Source organism: Gaeumannomyces tritici (genome assembly GCF_000145635.1).
Source record: "Gaeumannomyces tritici R3-111a-1 unplaced genomic scaffold supercont2.2, whole genome shotgun sequence".
Classification (NCBI taxonomy): domain Eukaryota; kingdom Fungi; phylum Ascomycota; class Sordariomycetes; order Magnaporthales; family Magnaporthaceae; genus Gaeumannomyces; species Gaeumannomyces tritici.
In genome coordinates, this window is record NW_008804546.1 from 2,246,903 (window position 1) to 2,267,436 (window position 20,534).

A 20,534-nucleotide genomic window follows, 5' to 3' on the forward strand; every position below is an offset into this window, starting at 1 on the left:
AGAGGGAGAGGAGAGGCGGCGCATAAGTGACTACAGACGGGTTATCTGGACTACGGTACCTAGCAGGCTAGTCCGGCGGCAGGACTGGAGCTGCAGGGGCATTGGCTACCCTTGCGGGCCAAGGCAGGACGTGTGCTCTCACGCAGAGGAGCAGGGAATAGGAGGTGGCGCGTGGTCTTGGGCATAGAGCCTTCGGGGCTTGCTGGAGATCCGGCTCCGTCAACCCGGCGAGGCGACGCTCTCTGTGTCTCGGGTGCTTCGCTCCGGCGTGGACAGAGGTGAGGGCTTCCCTCGCTCGCTGGGTGCCCGGCGTTGGATGATGGGATGATTCGCTCTGCAGGACGAGACGGATCTCTATGGAAGATTAGATGCTGGAGGAGATGAGATGCTGGCAGGATGGGACACAGTGGAGGATAGGATGGTTCTATCAGAACACGGGCCGACGGTAGTCTCTCACGAGCGGTCTGGCAGGGTGGTAGGTGGTCGCCATTGAGGGCAGGAGGCGACGGCGTTGCTTAAATACGCGGAAGGGCGACCGGGTTTGACTGGAATTTGACGTGTTCAGGATCACAGTCAAACACAATAATGACAGATGTGTTTGGTGCCTGACTTTTCTTGCAAACGCCGCGTGCTCCGGCTAGATCTGATGATCATTGTCGTCACTGTTGACGGTCTTAGCGGCCAGCGTTAGGTAGCCGGGAGTTGAAGTGGAGTGTTTTGCTCGCGTTCTGGGCGGCGCTGGAGGCCTGGGAGATTCACCTGCCAGAGCCACGGTCGGTGGAGCTCGAGGGAGTGGGACCATGCCGATATCTTCTTCTACGTTGCCATCCATCGTCCCTAGCTCTCTACGTAGACTGCTCGTTTTTTTCCTACATTGACTTTCATTTACTGCATGGTATCTACTCTATCAACTCCGAGCCATTTGGTATGGAGGATATCCCACAATATTGCGTCTGAAAAAAAAAGCCCAATGGGGGGGGGGGCTAACGCAAGGAAGAGAGCAAGGTGTCGATGCTGGGACTGTTGACCCCCTCATCCCTAACCCACAAGACCCCTAAGCGATTTGCGCTTGAAGATCTTCTTGAGAGTGTTGCTCCTGATACTGCCACTCCTGCGGCCAACAAAGCTGCCGCTCAACTTATCGTCCTCCTTCTGGCCCTCGAAGCCCGTGTTCTTCCCATTCTGGTCGATGCCGGGAGTAGGTCCCTTGTCACCCAGACCAGCGCCAATGGGGTCACCATGCGGCAAGTCATCCGTAATGCCGAGCACGTCGTCGCCTCCACCGCCGCTGCTGCCGGTCCGGGCGACGGCCTGATCCTAGCACTGCATTACGTGCTCGTTGGTAGGCCAGCCGATGGTGTACTTGAGGCCGAGGCGGACGCCGCGGCCGGCGTTGAGCGTGACGTCCCAGGTGACGACGTTCTCCTTACTGCGCGTGGCGATGGCCTTGCCCCAGTTCTTGTCGCCGGCGTCCGTCTTTTCGCCGCCACCGCCGCCGCGCGCCGGGTCCTTGTACGGCACGCCGTCGGGGACTCCGGGCATGCCAGCGGCTAGGCCGTGCGGCTCGAGCACGTGGACGTGCAGGCGCTCGTCCTCGCTGACGGGAACCTGGTCGTAGATGACCAGCGCGGCCGGGCGGGCGTTGATGCCCGTGCGCGTGTTGATGAGCGTGATGGCGCGCGTGAAGGCGTGGTTATCCTCCTTGGCGAACAGGCCCTGCATGCTGCGCTTGACCTCGGGCTTGGGGTAGGTCACCTTGATGGCCGGGTCGATGCCGAGGCTCATGGTGAACAGGTCGCCCGACGAGCAGCGCGGGAGCTTGGAGCGGCCCATGAAGCTGCCGTCCAGAGTCAGACCGACGGGGCCGTTGAGCAGCGTCAGCTTGCTGCGGTTCTGGATCCTGACCTTGAGGAAGGCCGCGGGCTTGTACTTGGCCACGACGGTGTGCGAAAAGACGAGCGCCGACAGGGGCACGCGGACGACGCGCTGCTTGGAGGCCGTGTGTCCGGGAGCCAGCGTCTTGAGGCCGGGCAGGTCGTACGTCTCGGAAAGACCCGTCTCCTGGAACAGGGACTCCGGGAATGCAAGCTCCGGGGCTTGCTCCGGGAGGATCGTGGCTTCGTCCTCGCCCTCGGACTCGTCAGAGTCGCCGAAAGTAGGAGTTTGACCGTAGGCTTCGACTGCCTTACGCTTTGCGCTGCTCGCCGAGCGCATGAGACTGTCGCGGGCGCCGCGGGCCTTGGGAGCGGCTGACTTGCGAAGCATGCTACCTCCAGCCCCGGGGGGTCGGGTGAGGCTCTGCTGCATGCGAGAAAACGGTATGCTCTGGTGCGGGTTCGAGCCCAGCTGGACGGGCTCGGGCACGGCTTGGGTCTTAACACTGCCGACTCCGAAAAGCTCAGTCCGAGGCTTGGCCTGCTGCATCGCCAGGCTCTGCTGGCCGCGCCAGAGATCGGCTTCGGTACGCTCCTGGAGACAAGGGTTAGTATTGCCACGACAATAATGCCCAGGAGCAGGGAGATTCTTACCTCTCGAGAATCAACGATATCGTCCCAGGCCTGGCCCCCCCTAGGGGCCAACTTGACGCGCCAGGGATGCAAGACGGGAATAGCGTCTTTGATGCCCGAGAAGGTCGCCTGGCTGGTCGACAGGACAATCTTGCAGCCACCCCAGGTCTCCGATGTCTTGTTGGTGAGCTGCGCGTCAAAGCAGAGAATGCCTGTGTTGCTGATCGTCGAGAGAGAAAGGTCGTACGAAGGAGTCCAAGAGGCGGCTGATGTCACATAGGAGATGGAGATATCGCAGGTATGCAGGCTGCTATAGGCGGCGGTAGCAGCGCTAGAGGCGGCGGCCGCAGCACTGTAGGCGGCGGTCGCGGCGCTCTTCTCAGCCTCCGTCGAGGCGTCCTTGTCACGGGCAACGGTGGTGTGCAAAATGTCCGTCGTGGCCGAGCTGCGCCTGGAGGTCATGGGCGTCATGTTTAAGTTGCCGGCCTCGAGCGAGATGCGGACGGTATAGGTCTTGCGCGGCCAGAAGGACTCGCGCTCCTCACGCAGGCGCTGCTTCTCCTTGAGAACCTCCTCGCGGCGGCGCTGCTTCTTGGCTTTGGCCTTGCGCCTGAGCTTCTTTCCCTTCTCGCTAGCCTTCTCGTGCTTGCGACGCTCCTTCCTGTCGCTCTTGGCCAGTTTGCTCTCCTCTTGAGACTGAAGATGGATCTTCATCTCCAGATTCCTGACGTGGATGGCCTCGCCGATCCTCGCCCGGGAGATGTTCAACCTCTCGGCCCTGTAGTGCGCAATAGCTTCGACAATATCGATGTTACCGTGCCTGGGGTGAATCCGGTTGTAGTGGGCGTCCAGGATCGCGAGCTGCGCGTCGGCACTAGCGACGCCTGCGACGGCATGGGCCAGCTCATCACGGAGACTGTCGATCCTGCATCGCACGGCCGTTAAGAGCACGTTGTCTCCGTCGCCCTGGTCGTCAGAGTCGTCATCACTCTCGTCATCCTCCGAATCTTCATCGCCCGAGGAGTAGATCTCCTCGAAGATGTCACGGTTGGGAAGCAGCTCCACGGCGATGTCCGTGATCATTGCCGAGCCACAACCCTCGACCTTGATGCTTTCCTCTTCGACCGTGGGCGAGAACCCAACGATCGTTATTTGGTTCGTGCCAGGCTGGGTTGGAGTGTGAGCATGTGGTGACCTCGTGGCGGAGGGGAGTGCGGTTGCAGCTTGGCCAAGAGGCAGAGATGCTTACCTGCAGGAAGACATTCTTGATGTCTCGAACCACCTGCGCCCTCGTCGGGAAGAGAGTGACGGACCTCGTGGGCAGGTCGCGCACTTGGTACTCCTGCTTGCGTGTCGACTCCATGGTTGGCTTTGTGGTGTCGAGAGGAGTTTTGGCGTGGAGGGGGAGGAGGGGGAGGAAGGGAGGAGGGGAAGTTTTTATTGCAATAATAAAGGGCGCGGGCAGAGTGCCAGCCAATTAGCGAGTGCCCCTCTCTTCCTCTCTGCCTTGAGGAAGGTCCGTTCCTGGGAGCCCTCCTTGCCGTGGCGAACTCGAAGTCACGCGTCTGCAGTCAGCCTTGGACGCGTTGCCCGCCCGCTAGCACGTTTGCCACACCAAATCACGCCTCCTTAGACCCACCCCTTTCCAGGTAAACGCACTATTGACACGCCGGGTGCGGCTGACAAGGCCCAGCCTCAAAAAAGCTGGCGGCCTCCTTTGGACCTCGAGGGAGTGTGGTAGGCTGGGAGCTTTAACCTACGCTAAGACAAACTGCCACAACTGCTACAGCTTTAGCACGAACTATCAAATGGGCATATCCAGCCTTCGAACAGCCCAGGACTTTTACAGTTATTTATGTGGTTTCAATTTTATGTTTCGCAAGCTATGGACCATACCAACCTGGTATATTTCTACCTTCGTTCTTCGAATAAATAAAATAGCGTATTACTAGCTTTTCGAATTTACTTTTGTATATTTTGTTTTTGCTTTTTTTGTTTACATTCCTTTTTATATTAATTAATCTCTTTTATCCAACCGAATGTTGTTTATTATTCCGCAAGATCCCTTTGCCATTAGGCGGGCTACGGATGTTTCTTTGCACTTTGAGACCTTTGTTCGCCCCCCTCGCCCATGCACCGGCACATCCGCCCAATGTGGTTTACTCTCTTTCAGCCAACGAGATACGTCGCGACTTGCTTTGAGGATCCAGATACGGCCGCTCGCCCAGCCCAACAGCCCTGTTCCCGAAGCGATCTCCTTGGCCATCGTAGTCCAGCGTCGCCGTATGGAACACGCTCCGGTTGTCCCAGATAGCTGGATGTCACAGGGGCGCTGTTAGCTCAAATATTCTCTAGCCATGCAAAGCTCCGCCACCAAAGATACGGATGGCATCAACACACCAATATCGTTCGGGCTCTGCCACCTGAACCGGACCTGCAGATCGTGGTTCTGCTGTAGGAGCTGCAAGAACCAGTCCAGCAGGTGCTTGCTCTCTTCGCTCGTCAGCCCGTTGATGTGCTTTACATGCCCACCCACGGGGAAGACGCTCTTCCAGCCTGTCACCGGGTTCGTCCGCACGACAGGGTGGATCGCCTTGAGGGTCGAGCCGACATTCTCGGGCGACCCGCGCGGCTTGTCGTAGAGCTGGAACCCGTTGTGCTTCGCCGCCGCGATGAAGAAGGGCTGTTCGAACGTGGCCGTCAGCGTCTCGAGGAATGCTTGGTAGGGCTCCGATATGCGGTCGTAGATCTCGTATCCAGAGGCCCACAGTGTGTCTGTCGAGCCAGGGGCTGTCAGCTATCGTACGCCATGATGCGCTGTCATGCTCTTCTAGCAGGGGTTGTTTCCTTACCGCCGCCGGTCTTGGGCAGCTGCGTCAGCCTCAGCGAGGTGTAGTCGGCGGGAACTGGCTCGAACGCGATGTCGCTGTGCCACTGGGACGTGTCTTGCTTCTTGGTGTTCAGGCCGTCGACCTCCGCCTTGACGCTTTTGTAGTACTTCTCACGCCCGACCGAGCTTATGGTGCTGATCTCGAGGTCGTCGCCGCCCTCCACTTCTCGCTCCGAGTTGAGCACAGGGTGGATGTGGAGGCCAGAGGTGGCCGGGCGTCCAGTCAGCTCGCCGAGACGAAGGATCAGCTTCTTCTGTATATCGTTGGTCAGGCCGTCCTGGGCACGAAAGAACACCACGCCGCGTTCAGAGGCTGGGGCAAGAGTGTCAGCTGGGCAAGTCTACGCAGGTGGGTATGTGGGCAGGGAGGTGACGCCATTGGCCATGAACCGCTTGCGTACTGGTGATAGCCAGGTCTCTGAGGAGCTCATCTGAGTTCGGAGCATCGAGGAGGTCGACGATCTCGGCCTTTGGAAACTCGCGGCCGATGGTTGGAGTGACGTCGAAGTGTTCATACGTGTCAAGGGCACCAGTAGTCTTGAGCGGCTCCTTATGCGCCGTGGTCTTCGCAACGATCGGCACCTCGCCCGGGGCATCAACAGCAGAAGGGGACATGGCGATGTCAGAGATAAAAGCGCCAGAGGTGTCAGTGCGGGAGATTCAAGGCGGTCTGGTGCCAAGATTATCGTGGTGTTTTGCGCAAGCTCTGAGGCAGCGAGGTATGCCAGCCCCTCCATCGTCAAGGAACTGAAAGACTCGGCTAGGTAGCTTTATTATAATCAGGAGTCATAAGCGCGTCCAGCCCGTAGCTGGCACCCTTCCCCGCAAGCACATGCCTGGCAGCCGCGCTATTAGCATATTCGCATGCTTCTCCTCAGCTGGCGTGATCGACAAGACCCCAAAGGTGAGGGGGAAGCTAACATGGTTCCGGCGACAGCAATGTTCGGAGACTCGGGGATCATAGATAAGACGGAGGCAGCGTGGTTGAGCAGCGAGGTCCAGCAAAGGCAGAGTGGGGGTGCAATATTGCACCATCTAGGTGCTGCCTCCGCTATTTCGACATCAACGAAGATCATGGTGTGATCCACTTCGACCTGAGCTCCGCACTCCCTTCTCCCACCCATTTTCACCACCAAACATGTCACTTCTAGACACGCCCACGACGTATCTGCCGTGAAACATCTCCAACGACACCCCGTCCGCCCCGCGCCCGCGACATGGTCTGCCCCAATTACGCCATTGGCCCCACGCAAGGGGCAACCCCAGCTCGCCTACCGGGAAGCACTCGACCCTGAACACCTGCTCCATCGGGAGGATGTTGGGCAATGCAAGGCTGCCGCATGGCCGGACAGGTGATAAGAAGACAGTCAAGCTCATTGGATGATGCTCGTCCGGCATCAGATGGGTGAGCTGTAGTTGAACAGGTCTCCCGAGAAAGCCCCGGCTCCTCTAACATCGTACCTGGATCTGCCAGAGATCACCCCCACATGAACACACCCATCTCGACCAGCGGCGCGGGGAAGCCGTATCGCTGGATAAGACGTGCGCGCGATGCATCCGCTCGCCATCTGCTACCTCGCCATGGGGAGCCGATGATCGGAAGTCAAGGGCCATCGCCAGGCCTACCTTCGCGACGGTCCATTGGGAAATCCGGGCTTATAGACGTACGATGTTAAAGGCGCCAGTTCGCTCAGCTTCACATCTACTTTTTTGTTATTCGTACACCTGAGACTGCGATACTTGACGAGCTGCGTGTCACAGCTTTCCCTCCTCGCGAGATCTCGCCAGACAAAGCCTCCAGCCGGGCGCCATGGCGACTGTCCTCAGCAAGGGAGGAAGGGGAGACAAGGAGATCAGCTCCGGCTACGGGTCGACCTCGTCTCTGAGCAACTCCCCTCCCCTCGGGGCTCCTCGAGATGTGAAGAAGTTCTTTTGGCAGCGCAAAGCTGCCTTCGACCCGGACGCCATCGCCACCCAGGTACGGAATCTAGCCCGCGTCGCTAGTGTCATATACATGTGGATGCTGACATGTGCTTTCTACCGTTTGGTCAAGGCCAGCGTATTCGACGACGGCGACACAGCGGACAAGTACCGACCAGGGGAGGAGTGGCAAGTGGCCTCAGCTCAGCCGTGGTGTCCGATCTCGAACTGACCTATCTCCTGCAGGGAAAACACGCACCGATTCGACCCCCTTTTTCGATGGACCTGGGCTGAGGAGGACAAGGTCGTGCGCAAAATCGACGGATACATCATGGTTTGGGCCTGTGTCATGTTTATGGCTTTGGAGCTTGACCGAGCCAACATCAGCCAGGCGCTGGCCGACAACATGCTCACCGACTTGCACCTCACAAGGGACGGTAATCACAAGCTTGCAGCTATGATGCTGACCCATTCTATCCTACGGGTATGCAGATGCTGATAAACTCTTGGCCCAGTGCAGACTACAATCTTGGCAACTCCATCTTCAGGCTGAGCTTCCTTTGCGCCGAACTCCCCTCCCAGCTAGTCTCCAAGTGGATGGGGCCTGACCGATGGATCCCAACCCAGATGGCCATCTGGAGCATCGTCGCTTGCTCCCAATTCTGGCTCTCGGGTCGAACTCCATTTCTGGCATGCCGAGCGTTGCTCGGTATCCTCCAGGGGGGATTTATTCCAGATGTTTGTTCTCACTCTACCCCACTTGAGCGCGCCACAGAAGACAGTTCAGGGTGTGTACTGACACGATAACTACAGGTCATTTTATATCTGTCGTACTTTTACAAGCACCACGAGCTTTCCATCCGTCTGGGTTGGTTCTGGACAGCGATGAGCGGCGCCGATATTCTTTCAGCATTGCTTGCATATGGCCTGCTGCGCATGCGGGGCATTGAAGGTCATGCCGGCTGGCGCTGGCTGTTCCTGGTCGAGGTGAGCTTTCGGGCCGGCTGAGGAAAGAAACAAGGACATTGCCACGGCTGCGCGGTTGAGGCTAACCATGACCCAGGGCCTCCTTACACTCATTGTTGGACTTTTTGCGTTCCTCCTGATGCCAGCCGGTCCCTGCCAAACCGCGAGCTGGTTCAGGGGCAAGAACGGTTGGTTTGACGAAAGGTATGGGCATCTCCGAGGCCAGGCGACAGTCTCTGATCAAACTTAAACTAACTGATCAATCATCCACAGGCAAGAGAAGATCATTGTCAACAGGGTTCTCCGCGAGGATCCAAGCAAGAGTTCCATGCACAATAGAGAACCCATCACTCCCAAGCTTCTCTGGCAGAGCTTGAAGGATTACGATTTGTGGTGAGCTACCATTCGGCAGCGCCTTGTGCAGGGGCCAACCCGTGATAAATCAGAACTAACACCCACAAGGCCGCTGTACCTCATTGGGCTCACTTTCCAGCTCCCTATGATCCCACCTCATCAGTACTTGACCCTTTCATTGCGCAGTCTGGGCTTCGATACGTTCCAAACGAACTTGCTCAGCATACCCTACACCGTTGGGCACATCATCACCATCCTCGGAATCACCTACCTGGCCGAGATCCGGGGAGAGCTCACCTTCACGGCAATGATGGGACAGATATGGGTGTTCCCAATACTCGTTTACATGGCCGTGACCGACTTGGGATCTGTCAATCGATGGGCTGTTTGGGCTGTGACCACTGTCCTTCTCAGCTTTCCAAACGGTATGACTGACACATTGATACATCCAACTGCCGTCCTAACAAAGGCGTAGTCATGTTGCTGACTTTATTTCACAGCACACCCGATTCAGGTGGGCTGGAACTCGCGCAACTCAAACTCTGTCCGTCTGCGCACGGTCTCGGCCGCGTGCTATAACATGTTCGTGCAGGCCGGCGGCGTCGTGGGTGCGCAGATCTACCGCGCCGAGGACGGCCCGTTTTATCCAAAGGGCAACAGGGTCCTGTTGGGGCTCGCGTGCATGAACATTGTGCTGTACGGCCTCGTCAAGCTCTACTACACGTGGAGGAACAAGTCCAAGGCGGCCAAGTGGGACGCCATGACGCCAGAGCAGAGGCTGGACTACCTGGCCAACACCAATGACGAGGGCAACAAGAGGTTGGATTTCAGGTTCCAGCACTAGGCGCCGAGGCCCAGATGGGCTGTTAGTTGCATGAGGGTGGCCGGTGAGGACATGAAAGGCAATCAAGACATGATATGGGGCCTCGTCCTGGACGAGGCGCGGCGCAAACGATATATGGGGGCCATGTGGTCTAACTTTGGTGGTATTTACTGGGGCTATGTATCAATTACAGACACGATCCGGTCTCTTCCGAGGTCCCAGGCATATCTCGCGGTCGGGACTAGCCAGAGATGCAGGGGGGCAGACAACGAGTACAGTCAAGTTGTCAGAATAGAAAACACAACGCCGAAACTAAAAGCGCCTGCGGAAATGTCGAGGCACTGACGCCACCATCTCAGGGTCTGGGCGCCAATCCACGCAACAGTTGGCCGGGGGGAGAAGGCAGTCTCCGAACCCCACGACATGCTCTGTTCTATGTGTATGTGTATTTGTATGTGGGTGTAGTTGCTGGTGATAAAAACCGAGACTGTGAGGAAGGGTGCGATGCCCGAGCCCTACTGTGCCGGGGGAGGCTTGGGCTGCCAGCGGTCGATGCCCCTCTTGATCCTCGAATCGACGTTCTTTGCGAACCGCTCGAGCGGCAGGCGCTGCTCGATGCGCTGGACGGTGCGCTCGACGGGGGGCTTGACGCGGTTGATGCCGCGCTCCATGGATGGCACGAAGTAGCCGATGTTGCGCTCCCAGCGGGGGGCCCAGCGGACCGTCTGCGACGCGATGCGCTCCTTGGCGCCGGGCAGCATCATGTAGAGCGGGGCCAGGGTGCCCACGCCGGCGGCGCCGAAGCAGAGGACCTCGCTTGCCCTGGCTTTGGGGATGCGGACGGGCATGGTGGTGTGTGGGTTGCGTTGGGTTTGGTGTGGTGGTCTGCAGACGCTTCCTGTTGATCAGGTCGCGATGAGTTGAGGTGTGGTGGCCTGCTTGGGCTGGAGAACGTATCGATGCCTGTATTAAAATGCAGATCGTGGTCAGAAGATGTGGTATTGTGGTATTCGATGACAATGGTGGCGGCAGGAAAATAGGGGAATCAAAGGAACGAGGGTATGGGAGATACGAGGAACAGGCAGGATACTGGGCGGCAGGTGGGCAGCAGTGACAGGAAGACGTACCCTTTGTGGGAGATGCAGATGAGAGGTCTTCTCGCAAAAGCCTTGACGATGGAGGCTCTGATTTAGATGGGCGAGCAGTAGTCGATTCGTCAGTGGACGAGAGATGGATGAAGCCGAAAAAGGGAGATGGCAGGAATGAAGGAGGGATGGGAAGCCTTTTATTGCTAGCTGTTACCAGCGCCGCTCGCCTAGACCACAGAAGGGGCAGAAACGACAACAAGACATTGGTACCTCTCAGTCCGGCGGCGAGCCAGGGCAGGGCAGGTACCCAACCCAATGCGTTCACTCAGACCCAAGCCGGGCCACCTCATGTCCTCCCAAACCTTCTTCATCAGGGCCCGCCCCAGGGGGAAACGGGGGGCGTTGACTGGCTAGCTGGGCCAGATGCCAGCGGCAATAGCCTGTGCCAGCACGGACAGAGCATCTCGCACTCAGAGAGAAAGAGCTCACGCGGCCAACTGAGCCGCTGGGCAGGCCAAGAGAAGGAGCAGACGGGACACCCCACGCGGGTGCAGGAAGCGGGGTAGCGTGCGACCAAGGCAATAAAGCAACGTCTCAGCCATCTCGCAGCGGCCAATCAGTATCCTGGTCAGACGTCACAACCAGCCCAGAATCAGCACACGCAGAAGCCACCGCCCGCATCGCCTGGCACCACTCCGCGCAGGGAGGCTCCGCCTGCAAAGGCGACCTGACATGGCCCTACGAGCCCGACATTGTTTCCAGACGCCGCGAGGGTCTCTAGATTGATTCTTTTCCAAACGTCCAAATCTCGTCGCGCTTGCTTGAAAACCCTTCGCGTTGGTCACCAAGAAGATCCCCCTTTACGGTGGGTGGAGAGTTGCGTGGCGCTAGGCCCATTTCTCGCCCGGGCCCCAGTTCTCCCCCAGCTTTTCTGACCTGAGCGTCTGGGGAAGAGGGTCCTCGCCCCGTTTCCCGCCCAAGCCGACTCCTTCGCCCCTTTCCTCTTTCGCTCGCCAAACTCCATAAAGAGGAGCGCGGGCGTGGATACGGTGGAGGCTGGGAAGGGAAGTGCCGGACGAGGCCCTTTTGTCTGCGTGGTCCATCGTCGAGATGCGGTGTTGGGTGTTGGCGGGCAGACGACCAGCCTTGCGTTTGGCGGCGCCGGTTGGGTGTCGCTATTTCGTGGGCCGGCTGCAGCTGTCCTTTTGTTGTTGGGCAGGGGATGGGCTCGTTGGAGCCGGATGCAGGTCTGTCAGGGACCAACCAGCTCGTATCACGCACGCACCACATCCCCGCGCCGATGATGCTGTGGCATGAGAACCCCGCACGCAGCCGAAGGAACTTCCTTGCACTGACGGGGCGGACGTGGCAGTCGCCTAGCGCCCATCTCCTGGTGCATACCCATTCCACCAGTGGACTAGCCTGCTCGCGGATGGAATGCGGCCCTCGAATGTCACGTCTTTAACCTGTTTGACTTGCAGCAACTTGGGATCCTCCCGTCATGCTCAACTGCCATCCATTCCGTCGCACAGGCTCCTGACCACCGCCCTAACAGCATCCATTACTGCCAGTCCATGAACTGTACCAGACCTAAGGCTTTGCTCACTAGGTAGACCGGTATTAACGAGCACAACTCCATTGATTAGCTTGGCACCTCACCACCGTGCCAGTCCTGATGTTGAGTGATTCCGGCTTGCCTGGGAGGCAGCCTGAGAACTATACTCACGTGATGCATGTGGTCATGTGACGAAGCTGCCCAAACGCTTGTCCATCGCAGCAGTTCGCAGCGAAATATCGGCCAGTACTCCGGAGGTTATGTTCAAGGGCAAGCCCTTTAACCTGTGTCAGGCGAACAAGCTGAAGGTCGACGTAGATGATAGTCAGTTACCTACAACGCCATACCTACTCCCTACCTACAGATTCCGGGAGAGTTTAAACACCAGGGCGATTATAATCCCCTCTGGGATATGAAGATATCTGTTTGTGAGCTGTAGTTGGTAGTTGCACAAACTGTAAATACTTCCCAAAAACTCGCATCACACACCAGGGCACTCTATCCGACGGTGGCTATGAATGTAACATGGAGATATAGTAATTAGGGCCATTACAACAGCCCGACCAATGTTCTCTAACATCTTGCAAGGTTGCTTTTCGCGTTCCATCATGTCAATGATATGTTTATGTTTCCTTCGCGTAGCAAATCGAGTAGGGCCTTAATCCCGATAATACCCCATCGATTTTGAAGGCAGCAATTGGAGGCAAACTCCCCATGAGGAGAGAATCTACGGATGGGCAAATGTAAAGAATCCAATGGGGGCCGGCGATAATGTCGCAAAGACCATGGCCTTCGCAAGTCAAGCCCTAAGATAGCTCACCCGGCGGATCTGTCGTTTTGTTACTAAATGACGGGAGCGGTGTGCGGTCGAGCTACTTCACTAGATACTACTCCCAAAAACCTGCATGGCTGGTCACTTCTTGAGCCATGAAGCGGGCAGCCTACACCCAACAGGAATCGACCTGGGCTCCACGGGGACGGGCGGGATATATCATGTCATGCACGCAAAGATTACAAAACGCGATCAGACGCGATAGCAAGGGAAGCTATAATCGAGCCATCAGGCATCCCCGAAAACAGGTGGTGGCGCGCGCGTTCATTTCCTCGGCAGCCAGGGAGCAAAGCGGCGGTCTGCTCTTGATACGCATTCTGTTCACGGCACGCGTCCGCCAGCGACAGCGAGATAGTGCGTGGTGACTTCCGATGAGTCAACCGGCGCGGCCCCTGCATCCATCGTCAGGGCTGCCTCGCTGGGCTGAAGAGACCGGCAGACTCAGGTTGCGGCGCGACCAGGGGGGGAAGCGCGGTCTGGTCACATAAAAGAAATTTCCCATGTGCAGAATGGGTACATTCCAGGACCGTTAGCTCCTCCAGCTGCAAGGGGAGAAAAAAACATGAGCCAGGGTCCGCTCCGCTGAAGGCAAGTTCCGCTTGTCCCCAGCCTCGAGGAGGAATAGACAAGAACAAGAAAAAAACAGAAAAAAAAAGCAAATTTGAGCGAAGGTGCACTAGATTCCGTGGCGCCCGTGAGGAATGATGGCTCTGCACAGGCAAATCTCGCTAGAAGCGGCGGGCTTTGGCGCTATACCTTGGGCGTGGGGAGGGATCGTCGCGGTGAGGCTGAGAGCTGAAAAGTTCGGGCCCGCACCGGACCTCCAAAAATTTCCCGTCTGAGCTTGGCCGTTTTCGTTGGCAAGTGGCTTGCTGGCGGATTGCTTGCAATCTTAGCGTGGCTTCGACAACAGCAGGCCACAGGGCGATGCCAGCTGCAGGGAGGTGAGGGAGGACGGGAGCAGACCTGGCTCGCATCCTTTGTTTAAAAGGGATCAGCTGGTGTCTCTCCTTTGTCTGGGCTTCCTCCTCTGCTCACCAGTCGCTCATTCGCACATTCGCTTCTCCAGGACCTCTTAAGACCGTCACCTGTCACTCCTTTCCAAACCCCCGTCCAACGACGTCTTGTTTTCCCCCTTGCTAGACTCCTCGTCGACCACCCCAACCGTTCGCCATGTCCGCCCCCGTCAAGACCGAGCCTACCGTCGCCGCCGCCCCGGCTGGCGGCGCGGCCCAGAACTCGACTGGTCCCATCAACGACCGCGACGTCAACGAGTGGAAGGACCGCCTGAACGTGGTGCTCGCCAAGCCCAGCGAGGTGATCAACTCCAAGTCTCCCGAGGGCGCCCAGCCCTGGAGCGTGCCCTTCTTCGGCTGCTTCAGCCCCATCGACCTCTGCCTCATCACCTGGTGCCTGCCCTGCGTCACCTTTGGCAAGACGCATCACCGCATGCATCGTGACGTCGAGCTCCAGGGATACGAGCCCATCAACACCTCGGTAAGTGTCTCTAACCGCGATTTTGTCGTCACCGCCAAGGGACCCGGCATCGAATACATGTGAGGGTGGGGGCGTGTGCGTGAGAGCGAAGGACGCTATCAAGACGAGAAACGACGAGAACTAACCAGCCGCTATTCCACGACTGCAGTGCCTTCTCCTCTGCGCCTCTGCCGCCGTCGGTCTGGCCGTCATCCCTGTCACGATGCAGAGGGCCGACATCCGCCAGAGGTACAACCTGGAGGGAAGCTGCATCACCGACATCGCCGTGGCTTGCTGCTGCGGCATCTGCGATCTCGTTCAGCAGGACAAGGAGGTCGCTCACCGCGAGCCCCTGCTCGCGGGCGGCGCTGGCTCCAAGGGCCAGTACCAGTCCGAGGCTGGCATGTCGTACCAGCCCCAGGCCCCGGCTTCGTAAGGGGCGCAGGTGTGCGGGCGGACGATGACGAGAAAGCACGGGAGCGGTCAAGGTTGTCGGTGTTGTAATGCTGTCGTTTGCCTATGTTGTTGTTGGTCGCTGGATACCTGTGTTTGGCTGTTTCTTTTGCCCTGAAGCTTCCTGGAGCTCGACACGGCATCCGGATGAACATTCCCCAATATTTCTTGTGTGCGTGTATCGGGAAAAGGACAGGCCGAGCAAGCCAGTATGGGCGGGGTGGAATGGGGCCGTCCGAAGAGGACGGAGCGTGGCCTCAGCGTTGGACGATCGATGATGGGTGTTCATCTTGTTTTTTGTTTTTGTTTTTTGTGTTTCGAAGTCGGTTGATACCACGTTGCCGAGAAAACTAGCCAATCAAGTGAATTTGCATTTGTGTGTTGAGTCCTGAAGCTCTGTCTCAGTCAATGGCATGAATCCCATTGCCCCCCGTCCTCGTCTCCTAGAGTCTACGCAACACGTCATCGCATGACCGACCTCCTCTCCCAGCGACACAGGCCGGGCTGGCGAGTGTGCTCAGGAGACTTTCTAGGGGGGACCAGCTGGTGGGCATGGAGCGCAGTGGCTCCATGTCCGTCTCGAATCGAGAGGCCCCGCGTGCTTAAGTCGATTAAGCGTGAACCCGCGACCGGAAGCCGCCTGTTCTTGAGACGAGAGGACATGGCTGTCCGGAAGACGGATGCAAGGGACATAGAGGTGGCAGACCCGATTCCCGGAACGCTAATCTCGAGATATATTTCCCCAGACGAAGGAGATGCTGGAATGCATCTGACGTGACTGGGGGTCGACGTCGAGGCGCTGCTTAGGTACCTAGGTCAGTAGGAGAGAGGTAGCTATCGCCATCCAACACCAGGTCAAGAGCGGCCAGCAGTCTTGCCTTGCACGTCGTTGCCCAGTGATCACCACTCGCCCAAAAAGCAATCAACGCCGAGCCTGCCTGATCTCAGGCGAACGTCGATCGGAGATGGGCGCGGGCTGGGATTCTAGACTTGGCTGAATCCACAACTCCCTTGACCCATGCATTGAAACAGATGCTTCTCCTGCGTCAGTCCCCTGTCTGGCTGTCGAAACCAGGGGCCTGGCAGACCCCCCTTTGCCCCGTCGGGGTCCCCTGCCGTCGCTTGGGCTGGTGGCCCAAGAGGGAAAGCAAACGTCGACGAAACTTTTCTTTTACGGCTTCTTTTTTTCCCTTCTTTTTGTTTTCCCAAAGGATAGGGACCCATGGCTGCCCATGACTCGCGCACACCGCCTGCGAGCCGGGGAGAATCGCGGCAATTCAGCGCTGGGATTGGTTATGTTGCTTTGCAGCACGTGGCTCGCCTGGTGCCTGGGTCAGAATGAAATGAGACTCTGCGGGCGCTGAGAGAGCCGGTTGGACAGCACACTCGCGATGGCCAAATGCGACTGCATGGATAACAGAAAGATCCGCCGTGTTCGTAGACCTCAAGTAGGTCGGTGAGTAAACTGCTACTATCATACATATTTGCCGATGCCTGTCCAGCCCCTGATTCCCTGGTTGCCCAACATTTTCATTTTACCTTGACGCCTGTTATAGCTCATACCTAGGACAGGACAGTAAAGACCGTTGGGGTCGGTCACGACCAAAATAATTCCGTGAAGGCTTACTCGCAATCTCAAACCGTCCAACCCTAGCACCGTAAGGCCCATGGCACTCGGGAAGAAGGCGGGAAATAGGACAAAAAAAAAGAAACAAAAAAAAACGCCAGCCAGATCCAAAACTGTCAGCGCCCCACTGACAGGAGGGGTAGTCGCCCAAACGCAGAATCCCTGATCATATTGTCTCACTCCCTGTCGTAAAGCTCGGCCTTTGCAGCGGCCGTGCGGCGTGCCTTGACTTTTGCGCTCTTGGCCTTGGCGGACTTGCCCTTACCCACACGGGCGGGCCCGCCTACCGGAGGCTGCGGCGGCGAAGTAGGCGTCGATGTTGGGCAGGACGTTGACGCAGCGGTTGCGGTTGATGACGTCGACGTCGCGCGCGGCCGTGGCGGGGCCGTCGCGGACCATGCGGCGGAGCACGTCGACGACCTGCTGGAAGAAGCCCTGGGTCTCGAGCACGTTGCTAGCCGCCCGCACCGACGGCTGGCCGCCCAGGGCCTGGTCCAGCACCTTCTTGTGGAGCAGCTCGTCCAGCTCGGCGTCGAGCGCGATCTGCGCCTGCTGCGTGTACTCCTGCCCCGTGAAGGTGGTGGCCGTGTTGAGGAAGTGCGATACCTTGCCCGTGTCGGACTGCCACGCGCTCACGGCGTTGCGCTGCTGCTGCGCCGTGACAGGACTGCCGGGGTTGCCGGGGTTGCCGGGGTTGCCGGGGTTGCCGGGGTTGCTCGAGTTGCGGGGGCTACCGGGGCCCAGGATGCTGTTCTGTGCGCCGTTTCCGGTGCCGCTGTCGCGGCTACTGGCCTGTCTGGGTAGGTTGCCGTTTTGGTAGGGTAGGTCCGCCGGCAGAGCGAGGGCAAACGGCGGGAGAAGGGCCATGAGGAACACAGGGATGTAGTTCGTAAAGCACTTCATAGTGACCAAGTAGGAAACGAGTGAATGCGTAGGAGTGGGTCTATGCGACGGCTTGCCTTGTAGAAAGAACAACGGAAGGTGGGCCAATACAAGCCGATAGAGTCTATCCAAGGTATTATCCTGAGGGATATAAAGCCCATATGAGGAAAATGTTGCGTTCAAGAGGCAACAGAGTACCCGGCTATGGCGTGCCCCGGTGTGTACAAGAACGGCACTAATAGATGTGAGACCCTAGGCGAGTACGAAGATGTCCACAAGATATGTGGGAGTCTGAGGGTAATAAACGGCGTCCAGAAAAGGGATGGAAGTCTGGGATTAATGGAATAGAGAACAGCTGAGCTGAAGAGGCGATGGGATCAACCGTTGCGGAGGATGACCGTGAGCCCATGCAGGGCTAACGGCGGAAAGCCGGCCGCATAGACATAATGATCGGGCGACTGCATCACGAAGCGCACATACGGACAAACAGCGGGCTGGCAAGATGCATGTACCTCGGGGCTAGAGCTAGGATGGTCTGAACAGCGAGGGCTGAAGCACGATCCCAACGGCCAACGAAGGATCGCACGAACTAAGTGAAATACCGCAGAGGACTGAGTCGTAAGTTCAACTGAACTCAGTTGCACATGACCGGGTCGCGAGGCTATCCCCATCGGCTTTGCAGCCAGCAAGAGCAAGGCACACGAGCACTTTAGACCGGACGAGGAGGAGGCAGGCACGGTTGGCTCTAGATGTACACAGGAGGGGCTGCGGCGGCTGAGGCCGGACTCGCGCCGGTTGGTCAGCAGGCACCGGACGGGGACAACCCTGCTGGGGTGGAGAAAGCATGGTGAGAGCATCTGCTGTTGTGCAGTGCACGCCCGCCCCGGCGCTCATGACAGCTTGTGGCTGAGCCATATGTGTGTCCATGTCAGATCTAGCTTGAGCCAACCGGCAGAGGCCTCGTTGGCGACTGGTGGCCTTGCCTCTGCCTGAGTGCTGTCGCCCAAGACACAAGTCCCGTCACGTGCTTGGTAGTGGGCGCTCATCATTTTGTTTCGACACAGGCCAGCGGGCGAGCACCGAGTACTTTTCGACGATGCTTTTGCTTTTTTCTTTCTTTTTTGCTTTTGCCATGGCCCGAGTCGAAGCTTGCGCCGTTTTATCCGACTTGTGGTGGACCATATCCACGCGAGGCTTGGGGGCCCAGGGTAGGCGAGGGTTGGGGGCAGGGGAGGGGATCTGAGGTGGAGATGCGTTTGGATTGTTTCAGAGCTGATTCTTGTCGGCTTCGAGTCGGACGTTTTCTGTCTGCGGACCGTCACCATGGATGGGGGGTGGTGGTGTGGGAGTGGCGGGGTGTATGTCTGTGCACATCAAAGCCCCTTGTTTTATCGATATTGCCTGCCGTGTCTGGGGTTGCAACCTCGTGAGGCCGCCCGGGTGCTGACCGCCATAGATGTGATGTGCTTGGATCCCTCGCCATAGGCGGGACAGACAGAACCACAGAACCACCACGCGCAGTTGCTTGGGTTATGTGTCAACGTCGGCGTTGACAATAGATGCGCAGCTGATCATATAATAGTGAAAGGTGTTTCTGCGCTGTCAGAGCTGGCTGTTAGGGCGGCAGACGCGCGATGATCAATCGAGACAGAGAGATCACAGGAGATCACGGATTCGCAGCCTCACACGTTGACAGCAGCGATGACGGGCTGCGGCTGGGGCCGTAGGCTAGATCGGCGTGCGGTGCGTGCGCTCAACCCAATATCAGTCTGGGCAAATAATCCAGACTGGGAAAATGCCCGACCGATGCGCTTGGTGTGATTGGCGAGCCAGCAGAGACGGCAAATCCCGGTTGGTGCGACAACACACGGCCATGTGGACTAGGACTCCCCTAGGTGGAGGCTGAGCCAGAACATGCCATCTACCTGCGGCGGCGACACGATAAACGTGTCTCGACGATCAAGTCGCCGCCATCGTCGACAAGTCTCTAGGATATTAAACGTCACGACCCGCAGATCCTTCCTAATTAGGCCACGTCCAATCTACATTTTTTCCTATAGAAAGTCCCGCCAAATTAATGTACCGCTACCCGCACCTCCATTTGCCAGCACCCATTAAAATCGTCCCAAGCTGTTAGTTGCAATACATTAATTCCTACTACAAATTGTGCGTTGAGATATGTACCCCTACCCCTTTGCTAATCCCTGGTCGACACCCCTTGTTAGACCCACAGCGTAACGTTTAATATCCTAGGACTTGTACACAGTACCACTGCGCGTGCATACAGAGACTCCTGGCGGGCAAAGTGTCTCACGGCTGCACTCGTCGGCACACAATGCATGAACCGTGGAAACTTTGGTGTGCCAAGAACTGCTGGCGCCAAGAAGCTCAACCCCTGCCGCGCCTCATTAATGGTCCCCCGTTATTGCTTCGGGCGTTCCCAGAGGGGGCAATGGTGTGGCGGGTCCTGACACCAAACGCGCCTAACATCATGAACGAACGAGTCGTCGCACGTTGGCGTGCCTTCCTTCCGCCTGCCGCCTGCCGCATTGGGGGGTTCTGATCTTGCCCTGACCTGGTTAGGTCTGCTCTCCTCCCACTCCCCTCCCCTCCACCGCGGACCCATGTCCGACCGACATCTGCTTAGTGCTTCGGCTAGCCGTTATGCTTCGGCCCAACCTTAATGCGAGCTCTGGGCAGCCAGGTAAAACTGTCGTTGAGCCCGGCAACTGTTGCGGGACGGGGCATCCGATGTGCCTGTGCGCACGCGACCGCTCGTTATTAACCAACTTTCTATCACTTTCCCTAGTAGAGATCGCAAAGGCCTGCGTGGAGAGCCAAGCTCCGGGCATAATATTAACCGGAATCAAACACTTAAAATGCTTGTTCCTGTTTAGCTCTGGGCAGCCTGTGATAGGTACGCTGCTGCAAAGACGGCCCGGGACCTTTCAAGATGAGGGTCGGTAAAGAAGCAGGGAAACCGAGGTGAGGATGGGATCCGTAGCTACGGCGACGCTGATGGAAGAGCGGCACCAGCGTCGTCGCGGACGGCAGTCCATACGCAGTGCACAGGAATCTACACGGGGTTGTGCGTTGCCCGAGAAGTACCCAATGCACGGGTGATACAGTCTCGACGATCGACATATTAGAGTTATTCTAGA

General features: G+C 57.8%; 9 protein-coding genes across 9 annotated transcripts; 3 read left to right on the top strand and 6 right to left on the bottom strand.

Moving 5' to 3' along the window:
• Positions 1 to 867: 867 nt before the first annotated feature.
• GGTG_03272 (hypothetical protein) lies at positions 868 to 3,889 on the bottom strand. Its single transcript, XM_009221051.1, has 3 exons — positions 3,757 to 3,889; positions 2,529 to 3,674; positions 868 to 2,469 (listed from the first exon to the last, which is right to left on the bottom strand). Exons 1-3 carry the CDS (start codon positions 3,868 to 3,870, stop codon positions 1,318 to 1,320), a joined length of 2,412 nt encoding a protein of 803 aa, XP_009219315.1. The 5' UTR covers positions 3,871 to 3,889; the 3' UTR covers positions 868 to 1,317.
• Positions 3,890 to 4,666: 777 nt separating this feature from the next.
• On the bottom strand, positions 4,667 to 6,012 carry GGTG_03273 (alpha-ketoglutarate-dependent taurine dioxygenase; the record flags this gene model as incomplete). Its single annotated transcript, XM_009221052.1, has 4 exons — positions 4,667 to 4,821; positions 4,908 to 5,282; positions 5,360 to 5,710; positions 5,799 to 6,012. 4 exons carry the CDS (start codon positions 6,010 to 6,012, stop codon positions 4,667 to 4,669), a joined length of 1,095 nt encoding a protein of 364 aa, XP_009219316.1.
• A 1,195-nt stretch (positions 6,013 to 7,207) lies between these two features.
• Positions 7,208 to 9,526, top strand: GGTG_03274 (MFS transporter; the record flags this gene model as incomplete). Its single annotated transcript, XM_009221053.1, has 9 exons — positions 7,208 to 7,375; positions 7,451 to 7,527; positions 7,564 to 7,754; positions 7,838 to 8,055; positions 8,131 to 8,304; positions 8,381 to 8,487; positions 8,557 to 8,676; positions 8,746 to 9,062; positions 9,138 to 9,526. The coding sequence occupies 9 exons, from the start codon at positions 7,208 to 7,210 to the stop codon at positions 9,479 to 9,481; spliced, it is 1,716 nt and encodes a 571-aa protein (XP_009219317.1). The 3' UTR covers positions 9,482 to 9,526.
• On the bottom strand, positions 9,506 to 10,816 carry GGTG_03275 (hypothetical protein). Its single transcript, XM_009221054.1, has 2 exons — positions 10,588 to 10,816; positions 9,506 to 10,423 (listed from the first exon to the last, which is right to left on the bottom strand). The coding sequence occupies exon 2, from the start codon at positions 10,306 to 10,308 to the stop codon at positions 9,976 to 9,978; it is 333 nt and encodes a 110-aa protein (XP_009219318.1). The 5' UTR covers positions 10,309 to 10,423; positions 10,588 to 10,816; the 3' UTR covers positions 9,506 to 9,975.
• Positions 10,817 to 10,892: 76 nt separating this feature from the next.
• GGTG_03276 (hypothetical protein) lies at positions 10,893 to 11,953 on the bottom strand (the record flags this gene model as incomplete). Its single annotated transcript, XM_009221055.1, has 2 exons — positions 10,893 to 11,723; positions 11,834 to 11,953. 2 exons carry the CDS (start codon positions 11,951 to 11,953, stop codon positions 11,436 to 11,438), a joined length of 408 nt encoding a protein of 135 aa, XP_009219319.1. The 3' UTR covers positions 10,893 to 11,435.
• Positions 11,954 to 13,775: 1,822 nt separating this feature from the next.
• On the top strand, positions 13,776 to 15,333 carry GGTG_03277 (hypothetical protein). The gene is made up of 2 exons (XM_009221056.1): positions 13,776 to 14,432; positions 14,581 to 15,333. The coding sequence occupies exons 1-2, from the start codon at positions 14,109 to 14,111 to the stop codon at positions 14,845 to 14,847; spliced, it is 591 nt and encodes a 196-aa protein (XP_009219320.1). The 5' UTR covers positions 13,776 to 14,108; the 3' UTR covers positions 14,848 to 15,333.
• On the bottom strand, positions 15,019 to 15,815 carry GGTG_03278 (hypothetical protein). Its single transcript, XM_009221057.1, has one exon. It carries the CDS (start codon positions 15,555 to 15,557, stop codon positions 15,327 to 15,329), a length of 231 nt encoding a protein of 76 aa, XP_009219321.1. The 5' UTR covers positions 15,558 to 15,815; the 3' UTR covers positions 15,019 to 15,326.
• Positions 15,816 to 16,667: 852 nt separating this feature from the next.
• Positions 16,668 to 17,394, bottom strand: GGTG_03279 (hypothetical protein; the record flags this gene model as incomplete). The annotated part of the gene is given in 2 exon segments (XM_009221058.1): positions 16,668 to 16,774; positions 16,779 to 17,394. Coding segments are annotated over 2 exon segments (723 nt in total).
• Positions 17,395 to 20,037: 2,643 nt separating this feature from the next.
• On the top strand, positions 20,038 to 20,533 carry GGTG_03280 (hypothetical protein; the record flags this gene model as incomplete). The annotated part of the gene is made up of 2 exons (XM_009221059.1): positions 20,038 to 20,290; positions 20,502 to 20,533. The coding sequence occupies 2 exons, from the start codon at positions 20,038 to 20,040 to the stop codon at positions 20,531 to 20,533; spliced, it is 285 nt and encodes a 94-aa protein (XP_009219323.1).
• Position 20,534: the final 1 nt, after the last annotated feature.

What these genes read in the sequence shown, in the direction of transcription:
- GGTG_03272 (XM_009221051.1), bottom strand. Translation starts at nt 3,870, where the DNA reads ATGGAGTCGACACGCAAGCAGGAGTACCAAGTGCGCGACCTGCCCACG. An exon ending in TCAAGAATGTCTTCCTGCAG is followed by an intron (nt 3,675 to 3,756) that starts GTAAGCATCTCT and finishes ACTCCAACCCAG; the next exon opens with CCTGGCACGAACCAAATAAC. An exon ending in ATATCGTTGATTCTCGAGAG is followed by an intron (nt 2,470 to 2,528) that starts GTAAGAATCTCC and finishes CCTTGTCTCCAG; the next exon opens with GAGCGTACCGAAGCCGATCT.
- GGTG_03275 (XM_009221054.1), bottom strand. Translation starts at nt 10,308, where the DNA reads ATGCCCGTCCGCATCCCCAAAGCCAGGGCAAGCGAGGTCCTCTGCTTC.
- GGTG_03277 (XM_009221056.1), top strand. Translation starts at nt 14,109, where the DNA reads ATGTCCGCCCCCGTCAAGACCGAGCCTACCGTCGCCGCCGCCCCGGCT. An exon ending in ACGAGCCCATCAACACCTCG is followed by an intron (nt 14,433 to 14,580) that starts GTAAGTGTCTCT and finishes CCACGACTGCAG; the next exon opens with TGCCTTCTCCTCTGCGCCTC.
- GGTG_03278 (XM_009221057.1), bottom strand. Translation starts at nt 15,557, where the DNA reads ATGTCCCTTGCATCCGTCTTCCGGACAGCCATGTCCTCTCGTCTCAAG.